This window comes from Mastacembelus armatus, chromosome 5 (genome assembly GCF_900324485.2).
Source record: "Mastacembelus armatus chromosome 5, fMasArm1.2, whole genome shotgun sequence".
Taxonomy (NCBI): Eukaryota; Metazoa; Chordata; class Actinopteri; order Synbranchiformes; family Mastacembelidae; genus Mastacembelus; species Mastacembelus armatus.
The window spans coordinates 26714603-26739106 of record NC_046637.1 but is presented as its reverse complement, the minus strand read 5'-3'; the positions used below and the strand labels follow the sequence as shown (position 1 = coordinate 26739106).

At 42.3% G+C, this 24504-nt stretch overlaps 3 protein-coding genes across 11 annotated transcripts in view; 1 reads left to right on the top strand and 2 right to left on the bottom strand.

Annotated features, from left to right (window-relative positions):
* LOC113130340 (inositol 1,4,5-trisphosphate receptor type 1) overlaps positions 1-15297 on the bottom strand; it is a 60660-nt gene extending 45363 nt beyond the window's left edge. For 5 of the 7 annotated variants that reach the window (XM_026306872.2, XM_026306874.2, XM_026306876.2 and 2 more), the window contains exons 1-9: positions 15103-15291; positions 14196-14299; positions 11852-11922; positions 3955-4064; positions 3332-3418; positions 2382-2540; positions 1438-1536; positions 906-989; positions 158-304 (exon numbers count right to left, since the gene is read on the bottom strand). In XM_026306872.2, coding sequence (XP_026162657.1) covers positions 158-304; positions 906-989; positions 1438-1536; positions 2382-2540; positions 3332-3418; positions 3955-4064; positions 11852-11922; positions 14196-14287 — 849 coding nt within the window. In that variant the 5' untranslated portion in view covers positions 14288-14299; positions 15103-15291. Of the gene's footprint in view, positions 1-157; positions 305-905; positions 990-1437; positions 1537-2381; positions 2541-3331; positions 3419-3954; positions 4065-11851; positions 11923-14195; positions 14300-15102 lie in introns of all 7 variants that reach the window. The other 2 variants (XR_003295693.2, XM_026306878.2) reach the window with 1 other exon arrangement.
* sumf1 (sulfatase modifying factor 1) lies at positions 14622-20820 on the top strand. Of its 3 annotated transcripts, XM_033325215.1 has the most exons (10): positions 14622-15184; positions 15802-15979; positions 16558-16731; positions 16861-16935; positions 18271-18353; positions 18536-18658; positions 18757-18871; positions 19265-19378; positions 19468-19527; positions 20237-20818. In XM_033325215.1, the coding sequence occupies exons 3-10, from the start codon at positions 16558-16560 to the stop codon at positions 20336-20338; spliced, it is 846 nt and encodes a 281-aa protein (XP_033181106.1). In that variant the 5' UTR covers positions 14622-15184; positions 15802-15979; the 3' UTR covers positions 20339-20818. The 3 variants fall into 3 exon arrangements, with proteins under 3 accessions (XP_033181106.1, XP_026162665.1, XP_026162664.1); XM_026306880.2 differs by lacking the exon at positions 14622-15184 and having other exon boundaries at positions 15334-15979; positions 20327-20820; XM_026306879.2 differs by lacking the exon at positions 14622-15184 and having other exon boundaries at positions 15334-15979.
* A 1071-nt stretch (positions 20821-21891) lies between these two features.
* Positions 21892-24171, bottom strand: LOC113130616 (leucine-rich repeat neuronal protein 1-like). The gene has a single exon (XM_026307392.1). It carries the CDS (start codon positions 24169-24171, stop codon positions 22024-22026), a length of 2148 nt encoding a protein of 715 aa, XP_026163177.1. The 3' UTR covers positions 21892-22023.
* Positions 24172-24504: the final 333 nt, after the last annotated feature.

Genomic DNA, 24504 nt, shown 5'->3' with positions numbered 1-24504 from the left:
ACGACAATAACAGCCTATATGAACGCTTACTCTTAATTAAACAGGCGCTGATAGGAAAGGCAGAAGTGCTGGGAAACAGACAAAGTGTTTTGGCAGTTGGAAAACAGCTGCACTTCACAAATCATCAGAACCCAACTCTAAAAATATCCTTCCTCACCTCAATCTCCCAGAGGGCTTTGCTGCTGGTTGCTGAAGTAGCTGACTGCCGCCCAGTAGTGCGAAGGAAGACATATTGTTTTTTTCTGTGATCATCACACGTGAGGAATTTCTCCTGCTCTGCATGAAACAACCGCACCACATCACCCTGGAGACAAGGAGAAGGTTTGTTACCATCTAAAATAAATCCACCCTAACCCTAAGACTGAGATAAACATTTAAAAAAGAAATATTTATTCGTATATAGCAGATTTCATATTTTCCACATATGTAAATGAATATTTACTCAACACGTCAGACATGTATACGATCAGTGTGGGCTTACACCGGTTTTACTAGTTTATAGGTTCTGTAAACACCTCGGGATTGGTTTGATATGTTTTGTCAAACATTTTGGAGCAACCTCTTGCATTTTGATGATAGTCCCTAATACAGAGCAGGTTAATAAGCAATAAAATACAACAGCATTTGCAAACAAACACTGTGAACTCATCATAACAAACTGAAAACAAACAAAGCTACCAGCCCACTCTCACAAAGGACATTACGCAACACCTACAGCTGAAAAACATGCATTATTGAGAGAGCAACAGATCATTAGATAGATATTAATGGAAACCTTTAACAATTCAGTAGTAGTATAACATCTATATACTGTATGGTGTATAACTTATTGGTGTTTTATTATAAAAAACAATAAAAAGTCTTTGTAAATGACAAAATTAGTTGCTCGGTGCTGTAACACAAACCCCCTTCAAGATGATCTCCTGATTGTCGCTCCATTTCATAAACAACACAATCTTCCAGCTGGTGTTACAGTTGACCGAGTTCACCTGAAAAACAAACAGTCAGAATTTTGTAAGTGTAATCTCCTGACAGTGGAGCACTGCCAAGGTTTAACGGCAGCGTTTTGGAGACTTATTTTATGTCCTCGGCAGTTTGTCCTATTTTTGATAAAGAGAAAAAACTGCACAACTGCCCCAAACCTGACCTATCCCTTTAACTGCCTCAGTGCTGCAATAAGAAGACTGCAAGGCATGTTGGTAAAATAACACAGTGTTGTTAAGCAACAGTCTAGTGTTATGGACAACCCTCCAAATGCAGTGTTAGTTTTATCCCACTGCTTATCTGTCCTGAACCAGGAGGCAAGAGGAAACTTTTCACACCAGGCTGCTAACAACAACGAGCAGTTACGAGAATATAAAAGCAAGATTCAACGCAGCAGCTACTCCCAGAGAGGCCGTTAAGAAACAAAAATGAGTCGCAGTGAATCCGCCAAACCTCATTGCATCCTGGATTATCCACAAGCTGGTGTGTGCTGGCGTGGAGCGGCTGACCGGCATTGACAGGGTTCAAGACCACTTTGTCCCCAATCACCACCTGTCATCACACATATAAGCAGAGACAATGAAATACAGTCATGAGAAACATAAAAGAGCAAAGGTTATGCATTGTAGTCCTAGTGCAAACAGATCTTCCAAATGTGGACTGAACAGGGTCAGGGTTTTTTAAGAAGGTGTGCAGCTATCAGGACTTTACGTTTCATCAGATAGCTCTCGCTTGTCACATGCACATGTTGCATTTTATTTTAGTTTAACTTCAGTGCGGACATATAAACAGTTAAAAAACACTTCATTGCATTTAGCCAGTGGGTACTCTGTGGAAGCCCAGTGTATATATCTTCCCAAAGCAAAACACATACGATCAAGGATGAGAGAACGCGTTGGTTTCCATTTTCCTGTCACTGTCTTCTTACTATTCTCAGCAGGTTCAGAGTAACTTCAGTTTTCTTTTTATTCAAGACCTGCTGCTTAGGCTTTGTGCCATACCTACTTTAAGAGCAGCTTAGCAGAGAAGCCTGGTCCCTACTGTGGTTCATTTTGTCCTTGGGCTCCAGCCCACTCCCTCCTGCAGCAGGGAAGAAGAACTGCTGCCAACAAGAGCTTTGTGATCAGATAAACACCAATTGAGTGTTGGCACAGACACATCTCAGCATAGATGTGATCAGATAGAGGCCTCAGATTGAGGTTTAGGATGGTAAAGAAGACCTGTGCCCTCAAGGTTCATTCTGCAGTCTTAATCCTGTAATACTAATTTATGACTACATTTGCAAACTAGCAACTCCAAGTTAAAGTAAAGTATTATATAAATTAACACCAGCTACTGTATTTTACATGAAAGATACAGGACACCGTCCCTACAGACTTATGCACATGGAGACTCACACTGTCTCCAATGGAGCGCAGTTTGTAGAAGGGCTGGATGTAAAACCAGGAGCCCTCGTTGCCAGCTGTGTCCAGTGTCACCCTCATGGCATTCTTCTCTAACAGGGCAGGCAGACGCTTGTTCACCGTCAGGTATTTGTTGCTCTTCAAGTGGAGAAGCTGAGCAGAGACAATAGACAGTGTAACACTAGAGAGACAAATGGATCATCCATCATCTGTACCCCCTTATTCCCTAACCAGGGTCCCAGGGATCTGCTGGAGCCTATCCCAGCTCTCTCTGGGTGAAAGGCAGGGGTCCACCCTGGACAGGTCACCAGTCCATCACAGGGCCACATAGAGACAAACAACCTCACACACTCACACTCACTCCTATGGGCAATTTAGAGTCACCAATCAACCTGACATACATGTTTTTGGACTGTGGGAGGAAACCAGAGTACCTGGAGAAAACCCACACAAGCACAGGGAGAACATGCAGACTCCACACAGAAAGGCCCCTGATGGGTTTCAGACCAGGAACCTTCTTGATGTGAGGCAACAGTGAAAACCGCTAACCCACGGTGCTGCACAAATGGATCAGATATGCTGAAATCTACAATGAGAAAGACCTACTAACCCTGTCACTGCACTGTAACCCATTTTCTTTTTTCCTCTGTCCTCTACATGATGATAAATATTTTACTGTCCCCAAGAGAGCCCTGTCTGTTGACCTTTAGTCTGACCGCATCCAGTTTTCAGTTTTCATTTTCATGGGGACTACGCTCTAAAAACTGTAATACTGGAACATACACTTTAGGATTGTAGATAATATTAGAGAGCAGTTTCTTCATGCACTTAAGATAAAGCATATTTGAAATTAAGAAAGAAAAGTGCTGGAAAGTTTGGGAGTTCAAATTATCACAGTTAATGATACGTTGGTGCAAAAACAAAGTTTCTCAGGCAAAACAAACCTGAATAACATTCCCATACTGAATCACTGTTCCCAGTAGTTTTTTGTTTTCAGAGTCATTTTGCTTCTTCTCCAAGTCCGCTGCATGCTGGGAAACAAGTGAGAGATAAGAGAAGTGTGTTTTTTAAAAAAAATGAAGACAATAAATCTCACAGCTGCTAATTGCACCACTTTTCATTGATACCAGGTAAGCACAATAGTGTGGGGAGACTGGTTAGCTGAAAGACAAAGCAGAGCAATACAGGAGTAGCAAAGTGCACTTAAAATGCACGCTTAAACAGAAGGGGGTTTAACCTGAAACTCTGTCTCACATCTCCATGGAAACACGCAAAAGATTGCATTTCCAGTTTATGACTGTGTGGTCAGATAGCAGATTGCTTTAAATGGTATTGTATTGCAGCAGAAAGAGAGAAAGGAGAGTGTGGAGGGCAGATAGGTAGGCCAGTAGGAGTAAAAGGCTTTGGAAATGTCTATAAAAGGATTTTCAAATTCTTCCTCAACAAATATATATAATCCTCCTTTGTGTTAAGTTTCATATGAATCTTCTGAAAAAAAAAAAGTTTTGTTTTACATAATTTGGACTGTGTGTGTTGTGTAGCGGCCTGTAGTGACTGCTCCACTTACATGGAGCTTGTTGAGGAGCACTGCGTCCGTGTTCCCTCCAGGCTTCGCTGCTTTCCAGAACTGCTTCTGGGCCGAGTAGCGGTTCATGGGACACAGTCTGAACAGACAGTCTACGAAGAGGAGACAGAGACAGAAATAAACAGAGACAAAGATACATAAATACAGAGATAGGTGCACAGAGAGAGAGGAGAGAGAGAGGAGCACCATTGCTACTGTAAAAGCAGGGAGATATTAACACAGACACAGTGTTTAAAGTGAGAGAGAGGGAGAAAAAACAAATAAGGAGATATGCTAATGCACTGTGAGTGAAGCCTGGAGAGGTCTGGGCTGCAGTGGAGGAGACAGCATAAACCAACAGAGACTAAAACACACAGAGGTTACACTACAACAAATAATAATAAAAAGGCCAAGGGCTTTGTGGGGTTAATAAAAGACACTTTTTTTGCCACACACTATTTTGTGTGTGTGTGTGTGTGTGTGTGGTTGCACTTCAAACACATTTTTCATAATTCTCCTGAAAGGAGATCAAAAGGTTTTGTCTGTTTCTGAAGGAGGTGATGAGGGACAGCAAGTGTCTGTGAGTGTGGATGTGTGTGCACCTATTTTATATATATATATGTATATATATGTATATATATATATGTGGTTACAACTGTGGTTAGACTACGGTAAGTGATAGTTCACATTAACCTTTATGTGCATGTGATGACACAGCGCTAAGTCCTGGTCAGTCAGAGTTCGTAACCACAGCAACGATGACGATGATGCTTTCCTCCACAGACTCTGACTGTACCACTCATTTTCATAGCTACTGTAGAAACTTGCCAGGAGGTAAAACGGTCCCTCGGTTTGCATGTGGACACAGTTTTAGCATAACACAGTTCCTCTTCTTTAGCAGAAGAGTTCCGCTTCTGTGTCAGGTTGCACAACGACTGCAACTGAAGCACGCAGAGACTTTTGCACTGGCTGAAAATGTAGTTTGTAGTTAAGCAACACAGATTTCCCTTATTCACACTACTGAGTTAAAACTTCTGTCCAGCAGAGCCTCCTCCCTCTGAGTCCTGGCCTTCCTCTGACTTCACGTCTCATCAGACCAAAGCTCCCTCTTCTGAGAAGAGATAAAAAGAAATATTCAGTCCATCCTCCCCCCGTTCTCTCTCTCTCTCTCTCACACTCTTCTGCTACAGCTGCACCAACATGACCAAATAAGGCCAGTCAGGAGAAGGGGAGTGAGATGACTGAGGGACAGAGGAGAGGGTGGGATCTCCCCGTCTCTCTCCCCCCCTCAATATTCTACCATCCCTCCTTCTCCTTTCTGTGAATACGTCTAAATATTTCACACGACATTCTCTCCTTCAGAGCTAATGGTCTCTATCTGCTAAATCTTCCTCGGTCCCCTCAGCCCCCTCATCAGATACGGTTTACTTTACCGTGACCTAACACACGGTTAGAAAAACACAGAAAAGGAAGTGAAAAAGAAATGGGGAAGACCGGAAGACAGTGAAAGAATGTGAGACAGAGAAAGAGCACAAAGAGGGAAAGAAACCGTAAAGCTCGGTGTCACGTTCAACGCCCTGAACAGAGCAACCTAAAAAGCGTGAAAGCCAACTGAAAACCAACACAACTCTGGAAACTCCTGTCTGACGGGTCAGCTGTGCTATAATTTCACACAGCCGTTCAATTGTACTCTAAACACAATCGGGGCATGTACCACGAGTGCCAAGTGTGACAAGTGATCAGCTCACGGTGAAGGTTTTGCCTTTAATCACAGTCAGTTGTGAGAAAAACCACGGCAGTTCAGTGATACTGATATCTGGGTGGAGAATTCCTTGTAGGGTCATTAGGCAGGAGAAGTGGCCGAGCAGTCCACGGGGCAGAAAACTGAAAGAATTCATTAACATTCCTGCAGTTTAAAAACAATCTTTTATTAACGGAAAATCACGTTATTCAGCAGTCAAGTGTCTGTTTCAGATCAGAAACTAAGCTTTAAATTGCTACTTACAGATGTTACGATGATAAAATAAAAAAAATATATGGCAAAAGGTTTTTTGGAAGTTAGTCCAAAGTCTGTTCAGTTAACTGTAAACAAATTCACTGGTAACTAATAAAATGTTGTGTGTATGTTTTTACAGAGGTGAGACCAAACTCATTCAGTGCATATGTGGTTGTCTTTAAAAAATAAATAAATGAATCACCATTTTCTAAAAATAAAAACAAATGCAATTAAGGCTAATGTGATTTTTATTCCTGTTTTAGGGAATCAAGTCTCAAGTTCAAGTCTCAAGTCCTCATTTTTTCTGACTTAGGTCTGATTAGGTTAAGTCTAATCTCAAGTCTCTCCACCTACAGCTACAACTATGACTTTGCCTGAACCCTGTGCTCCCTAGTCAGTGTGAAGTACATTACAGCCGGTTCTGCCTGACTAGGTAGGACACTGAGCCGTGAGCGGTCAGCGTGTGGAATATATCAGTGCAGCTTTAAGCCTAATGAGTTTCACAATGAAAATATATTAAAATGATGTATGTTAAAAAGGTCATTCCTGTCACAGCACTGTTAAAAAAAATAGCTGCCTCAGAGCTGAGAAAGTATTTTGCCACTGCCTTGAACAGAGAACATGTTATAAAATACCTCAGCTTAGAGTTACATTGGATGTTTTGTCTCTGTATAGGATGTGTGGAAAATAAAAGCAGAGAACATCAACAACCTTATCCTTTAAGAAACACCAGCTTTTAACGTAAAGATGCCACAGTTTATTTTTTTACAATCCTGATTATCATATTCATATATGAGATAAAAGAAGATGAAGATTCATAAATGACATCTGTTGCATTGCAACCAAAATTCACTATTAAAATCCAATTTTAGTGTATAGATGAAGCTTGTTAAAATAATTTCATAATCAAAAATAAAAATACTGAGTAATTATATAATTTCTTCACAAAACATTTAGATTAAGACTAATTAGAATAAGAACAATTATTTTCATATCTAATAAAACAGAGGAGCTTTAAACCTTTTTAGACCGTCTATTTATGTGTTGCCATATCAGTGTGTCAATACTGTTATAAGTGGTTTGCACAGGAAGCACAAATGACTCACAGTTCAACAAAAAAAGCTAATAAAAACTCTTACAGTCACAGTCAAACCAGATTTAATAAGATCAAGAGGAAGATGCTTGTGGCCCTACCAACCATAAAAAGTATATGGAACAATAAGGCCAGCAGAGATGAATGATTTCTAAGGATGTATTATCAGGCAGCAGAACTGAGAAATACTTTCAATCAGTTTGTGCAACGGCATAATTCACCCTGGAAAACTTGGGACAGTACTACACTCCGTCTCTTTTACATTTTCTGCCACCCTGACACACACACACACACAAATTTTTTTAAAAAATCAGCTAAAACACATGATGTGAAAAAATGTCCACATCACACAGAAGCCATCAGTGTTTAAAGGGAGGCCTGCTGGTACCTCTGTAACCTGGCTAAGAAACCCAGATCCACACACTGCGTAACACTTTTTCTATTCTGTGTTATCTGCTTGTATAAACCACTATTCTCTCCAAGGTCCTTATCCTGTTAGTGGCATTATAGAGGAAGGAACTAATCACTTGCAATGCAACTAAGACAATAAATGCTTCTAGCAACAGCAGCTTCCCTTCACTGTTTCCTACAAGACCAAGAAAAGCAATATATATATGTTTATTACAGTAGGAGAGGAAGGGACTGAAGACAGATCTGCTTCTGCTGTTTATCTCAGATGAACCACCCAACTAGTCTACTGTTTGTCTCTGACAGCAACCGCGGTTTGGCTGACAACACGTACTGTAAGTGGTGGTAAGAAGTTATTGCTCCAGAGTTGTTTGGAGGTTTCAGTGTGCAACCATAAGCAAAGCAACATCTAAACAGGGATATATATGAGCAAAGCCAGGACAAGGAGACAATATCTGGACAATATCTTGTTTTCACAAGCCACTGATTTATCTGAACATCTCATTTATTGATTTGAGCCTATACCTATCACCTTATCCCCACATAAAATGAACCAGCACTGATCAATCTTATGCCAGAGGCTTCAAGATTCAGCTCAGCAGGGCCCCATTAAAGTTTACTGCTTGTAGAAATAAAACTGACTGCTATATACATAGTGCAACAATAAACTACGAACTACAAAGTCATTATACTCAACAGGACAGTGATTGATGATTCAATAGAGGAAAATTAAAAGAGGATGACATTTAAACAATAAACCGTCTGGATACATCAAAGAGACCTGGCACTGCAGCAACTTCAATTTAGACAATTGGCCCAACATTCAAAACAACTGAGAGCTGCAGTATAAACCACAGTGAATAAGAATGAAAAGTGCCTCCCCCCCCAAATCCAGTCTTACAATGTTGTTGCTTTTTCTGCCTCAGATGTGGGAACTGTGGCTCGTTGCATCTGCTAAACTCTGCTGTCGATCTGAATGTACTGAAGGCACGTTGGTGTGTAATGGCATTTCAAACGCTGGAATAACAAAGCAAGGTTACTAAGTCCCGATGTCTCAGCATATTCTTGCAGGCTACACAAGTGAAGACTGCTCGTGTTTACATTAGGAGGAAATGTTAAGCATACCTCAGCAGTTACAGTAAAAGGCCCATTGGAAGTGACTAGTCTGGAATTGTGCCCTTATAGCATCCACTTAGTAGGATATTCTCTGTACAACTATGTCCATGTCAAACAGCTGAGGAGTGTCCCAACTCAGAAGGGACAAAAGAAGAGAGCTACAGAAACCTGGATATCTCGAATTAGAAGTAAAAGTAGTTTCAAACACTGCATCCTACATGTTCAATAATCAATCAGTAGTGAAGCAGAGGTTCAGTTAGATACTCCGAGCCCAAGCCTGGGTACTCTTGATCACGTCATCTGTTTGCAGACAGACTAAGTCGTACTCCCCAGTACAAATAAACTGACCTTTAAGTGTAAAATCATGAAATTTCCCTTCATTATAAAGCCTTTGTTTGGCATGGCCATCCCCCAAAAGTTACGACTTTATGGCATCATAGACTTTCACTCTAACCTGGTTCAGTTGTCCCTCCACATGAACATCGTTACCACTTCCTGCCTTCTGGTACATATCCAGAGGACTCTCACAATGACATTAAGGCCTCTTCTGGTCAATAACAGCTGATATGGTGAGGAAGTTACCAACCAACCAACAAGTCTCAGTCCAAGTATGTTATAGAAACACAGGTTGTTGCACAGATAATGAATATAATGCAAACTACAAAAGTCAACTCTACCACATGTGTATCTACAAAGTCCTGTAATCATTTGTCAAAGATGTTCAGTGTCCTCCTGTCACATTTAGATCAGGCCTTTGAGTGCACTCTCTCTACCTTGTGGTAGGTTTTATAAGTGAGTTGAGAGAAAACACAGTGTGGGAGGATGGAAGATTAAATGAGGCAAAGTGATTAGTGAAAGCCTTCTTGGAAAATTGAGCCAATAGATATCTCCCTCACTGCAATCACATGGTTGCTGCCAAAAATAGTTATACAAACATTAATAGTCACATTTACAAGCTGATTTGACACTGAATGACTTAAGCCCAGCTTAATCACACTTAATCCCTTTAATGCTCTCCACATCCAGCTCTAACGCTAAGGATGCTATTACTGTCAATCTACTTCTTATAAGTTTAGCGGTGATCGTATGTTTGGGTGGGTGACAACCAGCGTTTGGATGGGAAACGACCGTTTTGTTTTTACATTCATCCCCACCTTTCTGTGCAGGCCTAGGGAGTAAAGATTTGATGAAACATGTACAGGGTGGGCCATTTATATGGATACACCTTAATAAAATGGGAATGGTTGGTGATATTAACGTCCTGTTTGTGGCACATTAGTATATGTGAGGGGGCAAACTTTTCAAGATGGGTGGTGACCATGGTGGCCATTTGGAAGTCGGCCATCTTGGATCCAACTTTTGTTTTTTCAATAGGAAGAGGGTCATGTGACACATCAAACTTATTGGGAATTTCACAAGAAAAACAATGGTGTGCTTGGTTTTAACGTAACTTTATTCTTTCATGAGTTATTTACAAGTTTCTGACCACTTATAAAATGTGTTCGGGAGACCTTGGGGGCCATTCAACTGGCCCACGACGACCAATCCAGTTTCCTGAAAAGTGGATTGGTCGTTGTGGGCCAGTTGAATGGCCCCCAAGGTCTCCCGATCTGACCCCCTTAGACTTTTATCTTTGGGATCATCTGAAGGCAATTGTCTATGGTGTGAAGATACGAGATGTGCAGCACCTGAAACTACGGATACTGGAAGCCTGTGCTGGCATTTCTCCTGTGGTGTTGCTATCAGTGTGTGAAGAGTGGGAGAAGAGGGTTGCATTGACAATCCATCACAATGGGCAGCACATTGAACACATTTTATAAGTGGTCAGAAACTTGTAAATAACTCATGAAAGAATAAAGTTACGTTAAAACCAAGCACACCATTGTTTTTCTTGTGAAATTCCCAATAAGTTTGATGTGTCACATGACCCTCTTCCTATTGAAAAAACAAAAGTTGGATCCAAGATGGCCGACTTCCAAATGGCCACCATGGTCACCACCCATCTTGAAAAGTTTGCCCCCTCACATATACTAATGTGCCACAAACAGGACGTTAATATCACCAACCATTCCCATTTTATTAAGGTGTATCCATATAAATGGCCCACCCTGTACAGTGCCAGAGAGAAAGACACTCAGCTTTTGTTTGCTTCGGGCACGGAGGTATCACTCTGCACCCTGTGTTTATCGTGGTGATGGCGATTGTCTCTAGGGGCAGATAATCTGTCCTGGGACACCAGAGACCCACTGAAAAGCTGAGTGGTGTGGGTCACTGCTCGGATCAACACTCTCTACTTTCTTTATACAGTGGCAAAAAAAAGAAAAAAAAGAAAAAAGGTTTTCTGTATTAATTTGCCCTAAAATGTGATGTGATCTTTATCAGGAGACAAACACAATGTGCTGATATCACACAAACAATTCTAATTTCTAGTCAGCAGTTTGCACATGCAGAGGCCAATTAACAAATTTAGTTCAGACGTGTGATTTAGAGCTACTTTGATTAATAAAATACACTCAAGCATTTTAAGTTGTTCATATTAATCAAAGGCTGATGTGAACCAGGCCTCACAAAGAAGAAGATCTCTGAAGACACACCATCACATGCGATTTAAGTGTTTCACATTTTCTTGCGACCGGACGATACAATCGTAAACACTGTACGAGTGTGTGCACAGGCAATGCATGCTATCAAACAGGCTAAGACATTCAAGTCTAGGTGAATAACAATGATTTAACTAGTGGCCAACAGTCACATGATGTTATAGTTTTCAGTAAAATATAATATTAATAAGTACTACCTTTTATATTCTGTACAAGAACCTGTGAGACAAGCTTCCAGTGCACTCATATTCTTGGTACAATGTGGTGCCTGGCCTCTCCCCCAGAGAATCAAACCCCAAGCCTGAGAACCATGGGTCATGAAATCTACTTCCTGTATGAGAGCTAATAATAGCAGGTTCGCCCGAAGACGGATCGCGAGGCTCTTGTTTGGAAAGCAGCTTTTCAAGTGTGTTATTTTCCAGCAAATCACCATCAGCACTGATTCGCTCCATCTGTCTCTACCTTCACAGAGGAGACGTACATCCAAGCACACAGCTATGAACGGACGCATACACACACGTGCACACTCACACATGCACACAACATTAACATTGTCAAAGGCAGCCCTGTTTGAAGTCCAGCGGGCAGAGGTATTGTGGCTGTCGCCAAAGAAACACAGCATAACACATTCAGCAGCGCTCTCACAGAGCCTGCAGTGTAAACACAGGCCATCTCTCTCCCTCTTACCTCTGAACTTCTTCGGAGGGTTGCTGAGGTCACCCGCATCAGGCTGGACGACGCAGCGGTCATCCACCAAGCTGTGTGTTGAAACACAGAGAATCAGTATTAATCACATGCAGGTGCAGTACTGTACCCACAGACACCAGTCTGTCTGATGTGTGCTTTGGATATCTGTTTGTTTGTTTGTAGTTTTTTTGTATATTATTGTACGTAACACACACAGTATGAGGCTGGAAGCAATCATTGTTTTTGTTATTTCTTCTAGAGCTAAAATAACGGTGGTAGAAAAATGTTTTGACCAAGAGGAAATTAATCTGAAAGGATTTTAAAATCAATTTAGTGCCGCATCTTTAAGGCAGGAATCTCAAAAACATCTTGACAAATGTAAAGGAGCTGAAGACCTGGTGGCTAATTCCTCCCTATATTGATTAATCACATCTACCCATTCATTATTTCTACTGCAGGGTCCTGTGGTGTCGGGTCCACTCTGGACAGCTCACCCACAGGCCTATCACAGAGCTGACAGACAGACAGACACTCACACTCTAATTCACCTATGAACAATTCAGAGTCACCATATTATCTAAGCTGCGTGTCTTTGGTTTGTGGGAGGAGACCGGAGCACATGGAGTAAACAAACATGACGAGAACAGGCCAACACAGAGAAAGGCCTTGTTCAACGCCACAACCTTCTCCTCATAATCAGACTTATTGTAACGCATGTCTCCTATAATTCCTCTGTGTGTGAGCTACTTTCAGTCTGTCTTAAAACAAAAAGTCCTCTCAACAAACACTTGTGCAAAAATCAGCTGGTGTTTCCTATGTTTACTGTGAGCTCTCACACAGTTGCAGTCTGTTTACCTTTCCATTCCACCAAATAATGAAGTAATTCTGGATGAGATGACCTGTGGGCAGGAATTTCTGGTGACAAATTTAGCTTTTACTGGCTTAGAATAACACTTGTCTGGACACCGGTCAACTCTCACATCCATTCCAGGCCTTTTTGCCGGGGAATGTTAACAGTTGTCCAAACAGACATGTCTACTCCACCGGTCCATACCCCTCCAGAAACAGAGCAGGAGACTTAAAGAAAGAAGTGAGAAAATATCTGGGCAGATGGAATCATGTATTATGTGTGTGTTTGGTCATCTTCATAATGCAAAAAGCCTACTAACCTCCCAGAGGGATCACTCATTAACAAAGGTTTACTAGTTACACATTTGAACAAACAAATCCTGCTGCAGGCGGATTAGACAACGCAGCATTTTTAGCAGGTACAGGCCTTTAATTGTCACCCAGACCCCTCTGTCTAGTTACTAAACACAGGCTGGAAATGCAACCGAGCTCAAGACGACGTAACATTCAAAACTTTTCTCTCTCCTCAGTGCCATTTCTTCTTCTGAGAAAAATGATCTGGAGAACGCTGCTGAGTTGGTGGTTGTGTGTGAAGAAGATGGCCCCTGGCCAAAACTGCTATACCAGTTTTATATGAGTGTGTGAGAGTGTGTACGTGGGAAGCACTGGAACTCAATAAGGCCAAAATCCCTCTAAAGTGGACATGGTAGCTGATGGCACTACCGATGCACCTTCTTCTACATATCTGGTGGTTTCTACAAGCTTAATATAAACACAATAACTATGAATCGTTTTTGCATTTGTGATATTTTAGTGATACTTTAAGACCAGTACATCCATGCACTGGGTCATCCTGCAAACCCTACAAATACGACACACGATGAAAAATCAGTACCAGTTCTGTTTTGTTCCAAATATGATGCAGACCTGATGAATAAAAACAACACGGTATTGCTGAGATTGTGTGGGTGAATGAGCGGTTTGCAAATAGTTTTACCATCAGTTCTATAAACAGCACTGTCTCAGCATTTTTTTTGACTCCATCTCTGCCCTGCACACCCACGACTGTCACACTCTCACAGACACTTTATCATTAACTGTGCATTGGCTGCCCTTATATTTCCTTTTCTCCAGGCTCTGTGAGCGCCGAGGCCAGTCAAGGCCAAAGCGCCACCTCACAGATCGTCCACTGTTTTCACAGTTTTGCTCTGAGTGACAATCTGCACAATGACACTGACTCGTCTCTCCATCGCTGACGGTGGGAACTGATGCCACAGACACATGGAGACAAATGTCCATCTGCTGCGGAAATAAACACCACGTCTTTCTGACTGCAACAAAATTTAAGTCTAACTTTCTAAGAACAGTTAAAAGTGATCACAACCTGTGTGATTTCAGAAGAAAAGTGTGAAGTGAGCCTACACACACACACACACACACACACACACACACACACACACACACACACAATGTTCAGCCAGTGAGATGCACATACCCCAGGGTGCTAATGAAACCATTGGTGGAGCCTTCTGCATACAGTGAGCAGATGTCCCCAATGTGTAGGAAGCTGGACATCTTATCCGACATGTTCGGCAAACACTAGGGAACAGAGGAAGAGAGTTAAGATTAAGAGCCACATTTCTCACTGTCACTGCATATTAGACCTGTAAACATTTATTTACCCTCAGCTCGGTAGCACAGCATGTATTTGCATAAACGACAGTATCAATACCCACCATGAAAGGTTTCCAGTTATGTAGCGGTGCGATGTTAAAGAGGGTTTCCTGAGAGGCTGCGCCTACACTGATGCCTCTGTGCGGCTGCATGGATTTGCATAGTTGCAGGAAATTTCTCAGTCTGGTGTCACTGCAGCCTGTGTGGCTTAGGGCTGAACAGTTAATGATTAGGGGCTTCAGCTACCACAAAGGTTCATGCACCTGCAACAGGTTCTGGGCACTGCAGGTTCACTTCACTCAGGTGTCTGCTTTGGAAACACTGAGATCCACAGATCCTAAAGAACGAACCAAGAAGCGGCGATTTTATGCGGCTGTGCGCGACTGTAAGAGTGAAAAAGTGATGAAATACTCCACATTTACACAGCAAAAGTGCGCATCTTCCCCACAGGCCTGAAATGTGACCACCAGAAAACAACCGGAGTCAACGCGCCCCGTGTTGGCAGGCTGTCATTTTAACGCGTATCCGCAATCACACGGTTTCACAGCAGCCACAAAGTAACAGACTCGATGTTTGAGTTTTACCTCTGCACAAACGAGAACATCACAATCGCTGTTTGCGTCTTGTTAACCATTTAAGGAAAAAAAACAAACTAAAGACTTTTCTCCTCCGGGGAGAGAAGACGGGGAGAGGAGGCTTCACTGAACAAGTTGTGCGCTCAACTTTACCTCTGCTGTGGATGTTCGGCTTCCTCTCCACCGGCTACGGCAACATGACCGCGGCTCTCCTCTCGTTTCCACCGGGCTGAAGGTGAGATCCAGCCGTCAGCGACTGTAACAATCCAGTTTTTGGTAAGCGCCGTCACCTTTGTGCGCCTGTCGGTGCTCCGGGGCTGTGCACACTGAGGAAGGCAGCGCACTGGCTGGATCGCTGCCACTTCTTCTTCTCAAGGGGCCATAGTGTTGATAGCTGGGAAATGACGTGCATGTGACCCCATCCTGTACCACCAAGGAAACCCCGAAATGCCGTCACTCCCATGCCGTGATCTGTGCGCTGCAGAAAAGTGTTTTCCTACATAAAGTGGTTATTTATGGTTTTTTGATGAACAATTGCATGAAAAGTATTTTAAAGTAAACGGCTTTATTTACATCGAAACAAATGAAATCTGTTCCTTTTACAAACCTACTGAGCATTTGCAAAAAAAAAAAAAAGTAGTGCAGATTAATAGAAATATACCTTCAAATAATATTCACGTCGGGCGGGAAAGAGTTAAACTCTCTTACGCTGCAGCCAGCTGACTGATCACGTGACTTTGCGGAAGTGTCAACAACGTGTGGGTTTTCAGAGCCGTGCTCAGCGAGGATGCTCCGCTGTTTTGCTTTGTTATTGATCTGTGTCTGTGCGAACAAAGTGCGGTGTCTCCACAGCTCATGCGGGGCCGAGCAGGAACCCGCAGCCCGGCAGGGAGCAGCGGGCTGCGGCTGTGGAAACGTGAAGAGAGCCGCTGCTGTGGAGCGAGACCCGGCCATCAAATACTCCAGAGACACGAATGAGAGGAGGTCTGGGGCTCAGCGAGAGGAGGAGGAGGAGGAATTACAGACTCGGGTAAGATGCGGCTTTGGACTAACAATTGTACTTGACCAAAGGCAGCAGGTTCTCAGTCAAAGCCATAAGTGCTAGTCCACCAAGGCCCCCTCTGGTTTAATAGACTCACTGGCCCACATTTCCCCCAAATTACTCCCCAACATTCATTGGTAACCTGCTCAGAGACAGAAGCCATGTTTGTGGATTGTGTTTAAAAGAACTAGACTATTGTCCTAAACCCAGTTTCTTGTTCATTGTTATTCATCGATTACTCTGTTTATTCTGAGGAAGGACAGTGGTGCTTGATACTGAGTGTGTCCCTCAACAAGCTGCGGCAATGAGATTGTTGGATCTATTATTGTTATCTGGTGTATTTACTCATCATCTTTTATTAATTGATTTTACTTTTGTTTTCTTTACCATTACCTGTTGATAAGATTGCTTAAAGATAGCTCTCTAAACTGTCTTTAGACTCCGGTCAGATTAAGTTTCCAGCCTTTTTAAAGCCTGTTGATCCTTTTAATTCTGTAACCTTTGACCTCAAACGTAAGAGAGAGGACAGCTTGTTAAATCATAACAAAATGATTCCGTCTGTAAAGATGGTACTGATCTCTGGAGGTGGATTCCTGATGGGAACTGACAACCCAGGCATCCCTGCAGATGGAGAAGGCCCTCAGAGACCAGTGCACGTGGATTCATTCTACATGGACATCCAGGAGGTCACTAACAGGCAGTTTCAGAGTTTTGTCAATGCCACAGGATATGTTACAGAGGTACAGGAGAATTACTTGTTGTGTGTAATCAATCCACAATCTGCACTGACAGATTCATCGTAATATTCCAAGATGAGTTTGAAGCTGCATCACCTTTGCCTAAAAACGGTTTAATCTTTGGGTTTTCAGGCTGAGAAATTCGGAGACTCGTTTGTGTTCGAGGGACTTTTGAGTGAGACTGTGAAAAACCAAATCTCTCAAGCTGTAAGTATGATATATTTTATATGTGTTGACACAACTCCCTTTTTCTTCTGCACAACATCTGAAAAGTAGTGTAGAAAGACTTCACACGTGTACACCTTAAAAGTTTTCCAGCATGTCAGAACACGGTCACACACACACACACACACACTACACTACACACACTACACACACTACACACACCCATCTAATCTCACACAGATGGACACTCGCTCCCTGTGGTTGCCATAGAAACTTGGAGCAGCCTGCGCCGAGGGGAGAAGTTTGCAGGATTTGTTTCTGCTCAGGGCTCTGGTCCAGAGTGCATCCGTTTATCTGTCTGGTTTTGCAGCAGATATTTCAGAAAATGCTTTTGTTGACCCTTTAACTTACAGGAAGTAAATCTACACAGTTTTGTTTTCACTTTACATACCTGAAAATCTTTGCAAGCTCTGTCTGCCCATGTGTTGGTTTCATCAAATAACAGATAAACTGTCATGAACTTTCCATATTCATTGCTATAACTGTTACAGATGTTGGAGAAAATGCATATTTGTCTTGTGCCTTACAAGATGTGCTGATGTGACAATGTGAATTTCCCCACTTTGGGTCAAATAAAGGTTCATCTTATCTCATCTTTTCTGACCTGACCTTATTGTTTTTTTATATATCTTCACATATTTGTCACCCACTTTAGTCTGTTTGTGTGCTTCAGTTTGTACTTTGTTCAATTCCAAATTGAAATCATCATTTTCATAAAAATATTTGAAAATACTAAATGTTGTCGCAGACAGTTACGTAAAGTGTTAGTGGTTGTTGTGGATAGATTGTTCTTTTGCTTTTAGCTTGTTCTTCATGAGATATTTACCTAATAATGTAAATACTCCTAAGTTAACAATTTCATGTGGTTTCTGTCAGCTACAAAATGGGCCTAGAGCAGTAAATGATATCCGGTTTTTCATCAGTGAGGATGTGACAAAAAGCCATGTGAGGCAGCGCTTTGACAAAACATGTCTGTCATTTTCTTCACATGGCGAAAAGCTGAGTAGCATGAAAACACGTCCTGCTGTTATTTAAAAGTGACACTGTTCACAGATTACTGCTGTGCTCAGGCCTCTTGCAGACAAAACCCAGACAGCAGGCAATTTACTGCTTCATCTCAGCTGTCATGTGTAGCCTGAACATATCATGCTGATCAAAAGGTGCTGTGTGCCTATTAGTGCAGCCTTACTGGAAACCATTAGTACCACTGCAGTACACCAGGAAATTCTAGATTAACCCTGAAGGGGGTATAGAAGACGCAACTGAAAACATATAAAGCAAAATATTGATTAGTAATTGATTCACTTTTGTTATTAGGTTGCTGCTGCCCCCTGGTGGCTTCCAGTCAAAGGGGCTAACTGGAGGCATCCTGAGGGTCCAGACTCCAACATCATGGACAGGTATAAAAACAAGTTAATGTTCTGAACGCCTCATAATAAAATACCCATTTTCACTGTGTTGTGTTGAATCAATCCCAAAGCAAATCTTAACCTGCCTTACCTGTATTTTATTGAAGTTTAGCAAAAACAAACAGTGTTGGGCCAAATACTACCTAAGTAATGAACTAACCAGTTTCCTGTAGACTAGAACATCCTGTTCTACATGTGTCATGGGCGGATGCTGTAGCCTACTGTTCCTGGGCCAACAAGAGACTTCCTACAGAGGCAGAATGGGAGTACGCCTGCAGGGGCGGCCTAAAAGACAGGTAAGATATCATGAGACTGTAAGATACACCTATATATTTGTGCATGTGCAGTGTTCTACTGAAAGTGTGTAACTTCCTGGCACTGCTCCCGTATGTAGACTTTACCCCTGGGGAAACAAGTTGAACCCAAAAGGACGACACTATGCCAACCTGTGGCAAGGAGACTTCCCCACCCATAATTCTGGAGAGGATGGATACATCCAAACCTCACCTGTAAGTCATAGAAATAAAGATGAGGAGATGCTGTAGTTTGGGTTTGTTAAGGATATTTCACATTAGTGAGGAGGAAGAATGCCTCATGAGCTCATTGCCACAAAACTCAAAAGTGATTTTGTAACTGAGCCACTGCCTATAGAATCTACAGGAAATTGAAGGCACTGAAGATAAGAGCACATTTGAATTTAATAAAGTCACATCAGATCACACACTAAATGATCTGTATTTGTACTCCAAGTCATATGCCCAGGGATAAAATATGCACATATAGTAGCAGGTACAGCCATAGGGCTTACACTTCAGAAAAACAACATTTTTAATAATTAATTCCTATAAAACTCTTCATTAGAATCTGCATTAATGTGATATTATTTTCTGTGTATCTAACAGGTGATGTCCTTTCCCCCCAATAACTTTGGTCTGTATGACATGGTGGGAAATGCATGGGAATGGACCTCAGACTGGTGGACTGTGCATCACACCACACACCAGCAACACAACCCAGTAAGAACACACTACCTTCTATCCTAGGGAGAGTTTTATTTTCCAGCTTTATTTTTGCTCTGACATCTCCTCGTCCTTCACCCTTTCAGAAAGGTCCTACTACAGGCACGGACAAGGTGAAGAAGGGAGGGTCGTACATGTGTCACAAGGTATAAAAAAAAAATTCTCTGCAGGTTTAATCGAAAGATTAAAACTGAAATTAGAAAGACCTAAATAAATGCTTAATTACATTTTAGAAGTGTTAAAATGGCTTGATATGGTTGTGTGATCATAGTGGATCAGTGAAACAAATGAGTTTGTGGTGCAGACATCAGCATTTCTAGAAGGAGCAGGGGCGTTTGCTTTTAACTGTTTAATTACAGAGAAAATACAGTCTCTCTCTTATTCTCTGTTGTCGTCCTGGTGAAATATGCAGGACTAAAGTTTGTTTTGTGTTGGTGCATGAGCTGCCACCTGGCCACTTGTTCAGTAGTTCTTGGTTTTCTGGATTCAAAACAGGAGAAACATCTCATAGTGTTCATGGAAAGTACAAGAGGGCCGAGTACATTTACTTCGTCTGCAACACAGTTTGACGCGCCCACGTGTGACCATTCCAGTTTTTTTTTGCCACCAGCATTGTTTAAAATGGGAATCTAAATATTTGCATGCAAATAGGTCGGACTGAGGCCTGTTTGTTTCATGGGAATAAAACCTGTGAGGGAGGAGAGAACAACAGTCATGTTTCATTAATATACACAAACTTACTATAGAGATCAACAATATAATGAACTTTTCACGTGGTGGCTAACTGAGTTTGTGTTTAAAACTAAAACCAGGTTTTCATTGCTGAGGAAATGACTGTAAATTTTCTTCCTCCAGTCTTACTGTTACAGATATCGATGTGCAGCTCGAAGCCAGAACACTCCTGACAGCTCAGCCTCTAACCTTGGTTTTCGCTGTGTCTCTCAGGAGCAACACTGACCTGACTTGCTTCTCTTGAACCAAGGGTCTCTGTTCCCACTTGCTCCCTACCTCCAGCTGGATGATGAATGAACCTATAAAAGTCGTATTTGAACTTGTTAGTATTTATCTGCCATCACGTTCCAGTGCCTATGAAGAGGATTTAAAAAAAGAGGGACTCAAACAGTGTGAAGTCAACAATCGCCTACATTGATGTAGATATTAGCAGAAACCTTACATAAGTATATTTTTATAGGCTTTTTTAGAAATTTAGCAACAAATAGAAAAGTTTGTTTTATTTCTGGTGCCCATTCTCTTTACCCTCATCTCTGCTATAGTCAAAGAGCTTCTGAGCAGAGAGAAATCTTTGCAAATAATTTTGATTTTCATTGTTATTGAGGTAAAGTATGGAACTCCTTTCCTTACGTATGACTGTGAGAGTGTGCATGTGTGTACACTAACAGTCCAAACACTTGACTACAGTATTAGTGTGTGCTTGTGTATGTGTACTGGAGGTTTTCATTTTTATTTCAAGATTTCAGTTGATCTGCTTTGATCTCATGTTGAATTTGTGTGTAATTTCTTAATCTGTACAATAAATCATTTATGTATGGAAGACTAGGTTTGTCAGTGGTAATGTGCTACCACCCTGTTTCTTTATTTCTACCAATAAGTTTAATACATAGTTGTAGCATGTAGCCTCCACCAGAGTGCAGCACACGCAGTAATCTCTGTCCGTCTCAAAACGTTTGGACACTCTCGGTCAAAGAAGTTATGCTAACACAGTTTAAGCTCTGTTTGATTCAGGGCAGTGAGCCCTGTGATGGTCTGTTTGGAATGAGATGGGTTTAATTTCCTCTAACATGCAGAAACAAAATCTACTGTTTCAACATATACGTCTGAACTGAAAGCTTAAAATAAGGAACAAGGATTTAAGAGAAGACTGCATGTCTGCAAAACAACCAAAAAGTATTTATTTTGACTGCTTTGATATACATGTTGCATGTGAAAATAACAAACTAAGCAGTTAGGAAAAAAAAAATCTAGAATAATGAGGAAAACATTCTAGTGCACCTTAGTTAAAAAAAAAAAAAAAACTCCAAATATTTCAACAAACATCTGTATTTCTAGCATCAACATCACATTAGCAAACTAAAATCCTACTTTCTTGCTATTTAAATCTGAAAGTTTAAATGTATAGTTGATACAACATTACTGCACAATTGCTAACATTCAGTAGACAGTTTAACAAATATAAACCCCACTGTCAGTTTTTAATTGAAGTTAATACAAACTCCATTATCTATCAGTGCACAACAGACTACCTGTTTTACAAAACAGAGAAAGAAACACTGATTTCTATTTAATAATGCTGCAAGAAGACTGTCAGCCCCCGCTGCTGAATTATTAACCCAAAAAGAAAGTGAGTCAAAAATGCACCACAGAAACAGAGCATAGCAACTAAGACGACCTGGAGGCTAAATACAGCTGCCATCTTGGGAAGTCCAAAACAATTAAAAGATAGAAAGAATCAAACAAAGGCGATACGCTATACTAATAAAAATCCTGTCCTTGATCACTCTGCCTCTTATTAGCAAAGCTGAGAATACAAAAAACCTTTGCAACATCATTAAACTTTTGCACCAAAATGGCAAAAGTGTGTTTTTGTGCTGCTGGAGAGGCAGCCAGGCCTCCTTATTAAATCTTCACCACATGTAATAGCTACGTGTAGTGTCAACAGGAGACGGTTTTCCCTCTGTGCTGCCATCTTTGTCCTTCTCACCGTCAGTCTCCCACAGGTTGATGAGTGGAGGGTAAAGCTCATTAAGGGGGATGGAGGAGGTCTTCAGCATGTATTTCTTCAGAGAGTGGTGGTAGTTTTTTCGCTTCCATCTGCGAGCCATGTAGATGCCCACAGTGGCTAGGCTGAGAAAGGCCAGCATGGTCACCATGACAGCGAGCACAGCTGCACTTGGGTGCTGGTCTGACAGGTCCAAGGCAAAGGTGGCGCTACGTGTTGTCACATTAACACAAGACTTGTGCGTTTGCAGGTGAATGTTGGAGACCGTCAGACATACCTCATACTCCGTGGCAGGCTGAAGGTGCGTGAGGTTGTACTCGTGAACATCTACAGGGACGCGAGCCGTGTAGGTGATGTGTGGATTGTCAATCTTCATCGTGGCTGACGCCCACTTCAGATTGGAGGACATGACGTTAGAGTTGACCTTCCAGGAGACCAGGATGGAGTGGGACTCAGTCTGCTTGACATAGATTTTCATCACCTGGGCACTGTCAAGCAGGGTTCCATTTACACGGATGGTGGCGACTCGTGTATCAGCCCCCTCTGTGTTCTGGGCCACACAGGTGTAATGACCAGAATCTTCCACCTGCACATGAGACACTCGCAGGGTCCCCTCACTGCTCAGGTGGTACCGCTCTGACACAGTGTCTATACTTATTTTTGTCCCAAGAGGAGTCACCCAGTAGATCTCTGGCTCTGGCTCAGCCATAGCCCTGCAGTCGAGACTGACGCTCATGCCCAACTCCAAGTTCAAGTGGCTAGGGAAGGTGTCATGGGATATGAGGGGGAGGCACTGCTCAGGGGACTCCAGGAGCCTTAGCTCTCGAACCCGTTGGGCCCTGAATTCTGGTGGGGAGCTGCACAGCATGGCCAGGGGCTCCATGAAGCGTACAGTGGTCCTGTTAGAACTCATCCACTGAATGACGCAATCACAGCGCAATGGGTTGCTGTGCAGACTGATCTCTCGCAAATTAGGCAACACCGCCACCGTGTGCTGGTAAAGGGCAGTGAGGGCATTATTGTTGAGCATCAGGCTCTCTAGGGAGGGCATGTCCCTAAAGGCCAACCTGTGAACATAAGACAGCTTAGGGTTGTTTGTGGCCTCCAGCTTCGTCAGTTCTGGTAAGTTGTCCAGTGCAAAGCGATCAATAGACACTAACTCCATCATATTGTTTATTCCCAACTCCTTCAGATGTAGCATGTTCCTGAAGTCTCCTTCCTGGATATTGTGAACTGGATTTTTGTTTAAATCTAAGAACTTCAGATTGGGGACTTTCTGAAGTGCAAGTTGAGGGATTCTGACCAATTTGTTGTCATAGAAGGAAATGCTTTCCAGGTTATCCAAACCTACAAATGCATTTGCTGGAACATCAGTGAGGTCCATGCCAGCTAGAACCAGACTTCTCAAGCTTCCTAGAGGTTTAAAGTTCATGTCTAGGAGGCCAATCACTGGGTTTTCCCCAATCATGAGAATCTCAAGGTTAGGTGTTTCTTCAAACCAGCGGCTGTCTATGACTTGGAGCTTGTTGGAGTTGAGGTGAAGACGCAGTAAGTTGTGCAGGCCTGCAAATGCATGGGGAGAAATCAAACCTATCTGGTTGTGGTTGATGTAGAGCTCCTGAAGGTTGGAGAGGTTTCCCAGGCAGTGGTCTGGCAGCTGACTGATCTGGTTCTCCTCTAGATGCAGGGTGGTCAGATGGTTCATGCTTGTGAGGCCAACTGCTTCCACAGTGCTGAAGTTGTTCTGTGACAGGTCCAACTCTGTTAAGTTGAACAGTGCCTCCAGTTCTCCACTGGTGTGTGTGATGGCATTACTCTGGAGCAGTAACACCTGGGTATCTGTCGACAGGTTGGTAGGGATATGCGTGAGCCTCAAGTCATTGCAGTCCACTGTAACTGCCTCCTTGTAGGTCGACTGGGGGGTGAACCAAGGACGTATCTCGCAAACGCACAAACGAGGACATTCTTTGCCGTGTACGGGTGACAGAAAGGAAAGAAGCAATCCCACGTAGAGCCAGATTAAAGGAGGCCCAGGCTGAGAGCTGAGAGCCATGTTGTCTGCACTCTCTGGCTTATAGGAAGCTTAGATGAGAGGCAGTGTTCAGGAGAAATGTATGAAGAGAAGGTTTGTGAGCATCAGTCTTCCAGCTAGCTGCTGTAGGTCTTTTAGTGAGTGGTGATTTCTAAGCCAGAGGAAAGTATTTGCAGAAGGCAGGCCCAAAGAGCATCTGGTCCAAACTTCACCTCACTTCCACACCACAGCTTTAAATCTAAAGAAGACAGAGAACAAGATAGTTGTTAAAACATTTAGCAAAGATATATTATCTATTCTATATTATAAAGACATATTTGATAATCTGGTAGAAAGTAAAACACTAGTGAAGGA

What these genes read in the sequence shown, in the direction of transcription:
- sumf1 (XM_026306879.2), top strand. Translation starts at nt 15,737, where the DNA reads ATGCTCCGCTGTTTTGCTTTGTTATTGATCTGTGTCTGTGCGAACAAA. An exon ending in CCACAGGATATGTTACAGAG is followed by an intron (nt 16,732 to 16,860) that starts GTACAGGAGAAT and finishes TTGGGTTTTCAG; the next exon opens with GCTGAGAAATTCGGAGACTC. An exon ending in GACTCCAACATCATGGACAG is followed by an intron (nt 18,354 to 18,535) that starts GTATAAAAACAA and finishes AGTTTCCTGTAG; the next exon opens with ACTAGAACATCCTGTTCTAC.
- LOC113130616 (XM_026307392.1), bottom strand. Translation starts at nt 24,171, where the DNA reads ATGGCTCTCAGCTCTCAGCCTGGGCCTCCTTTAATCTGGCTCTACGTG.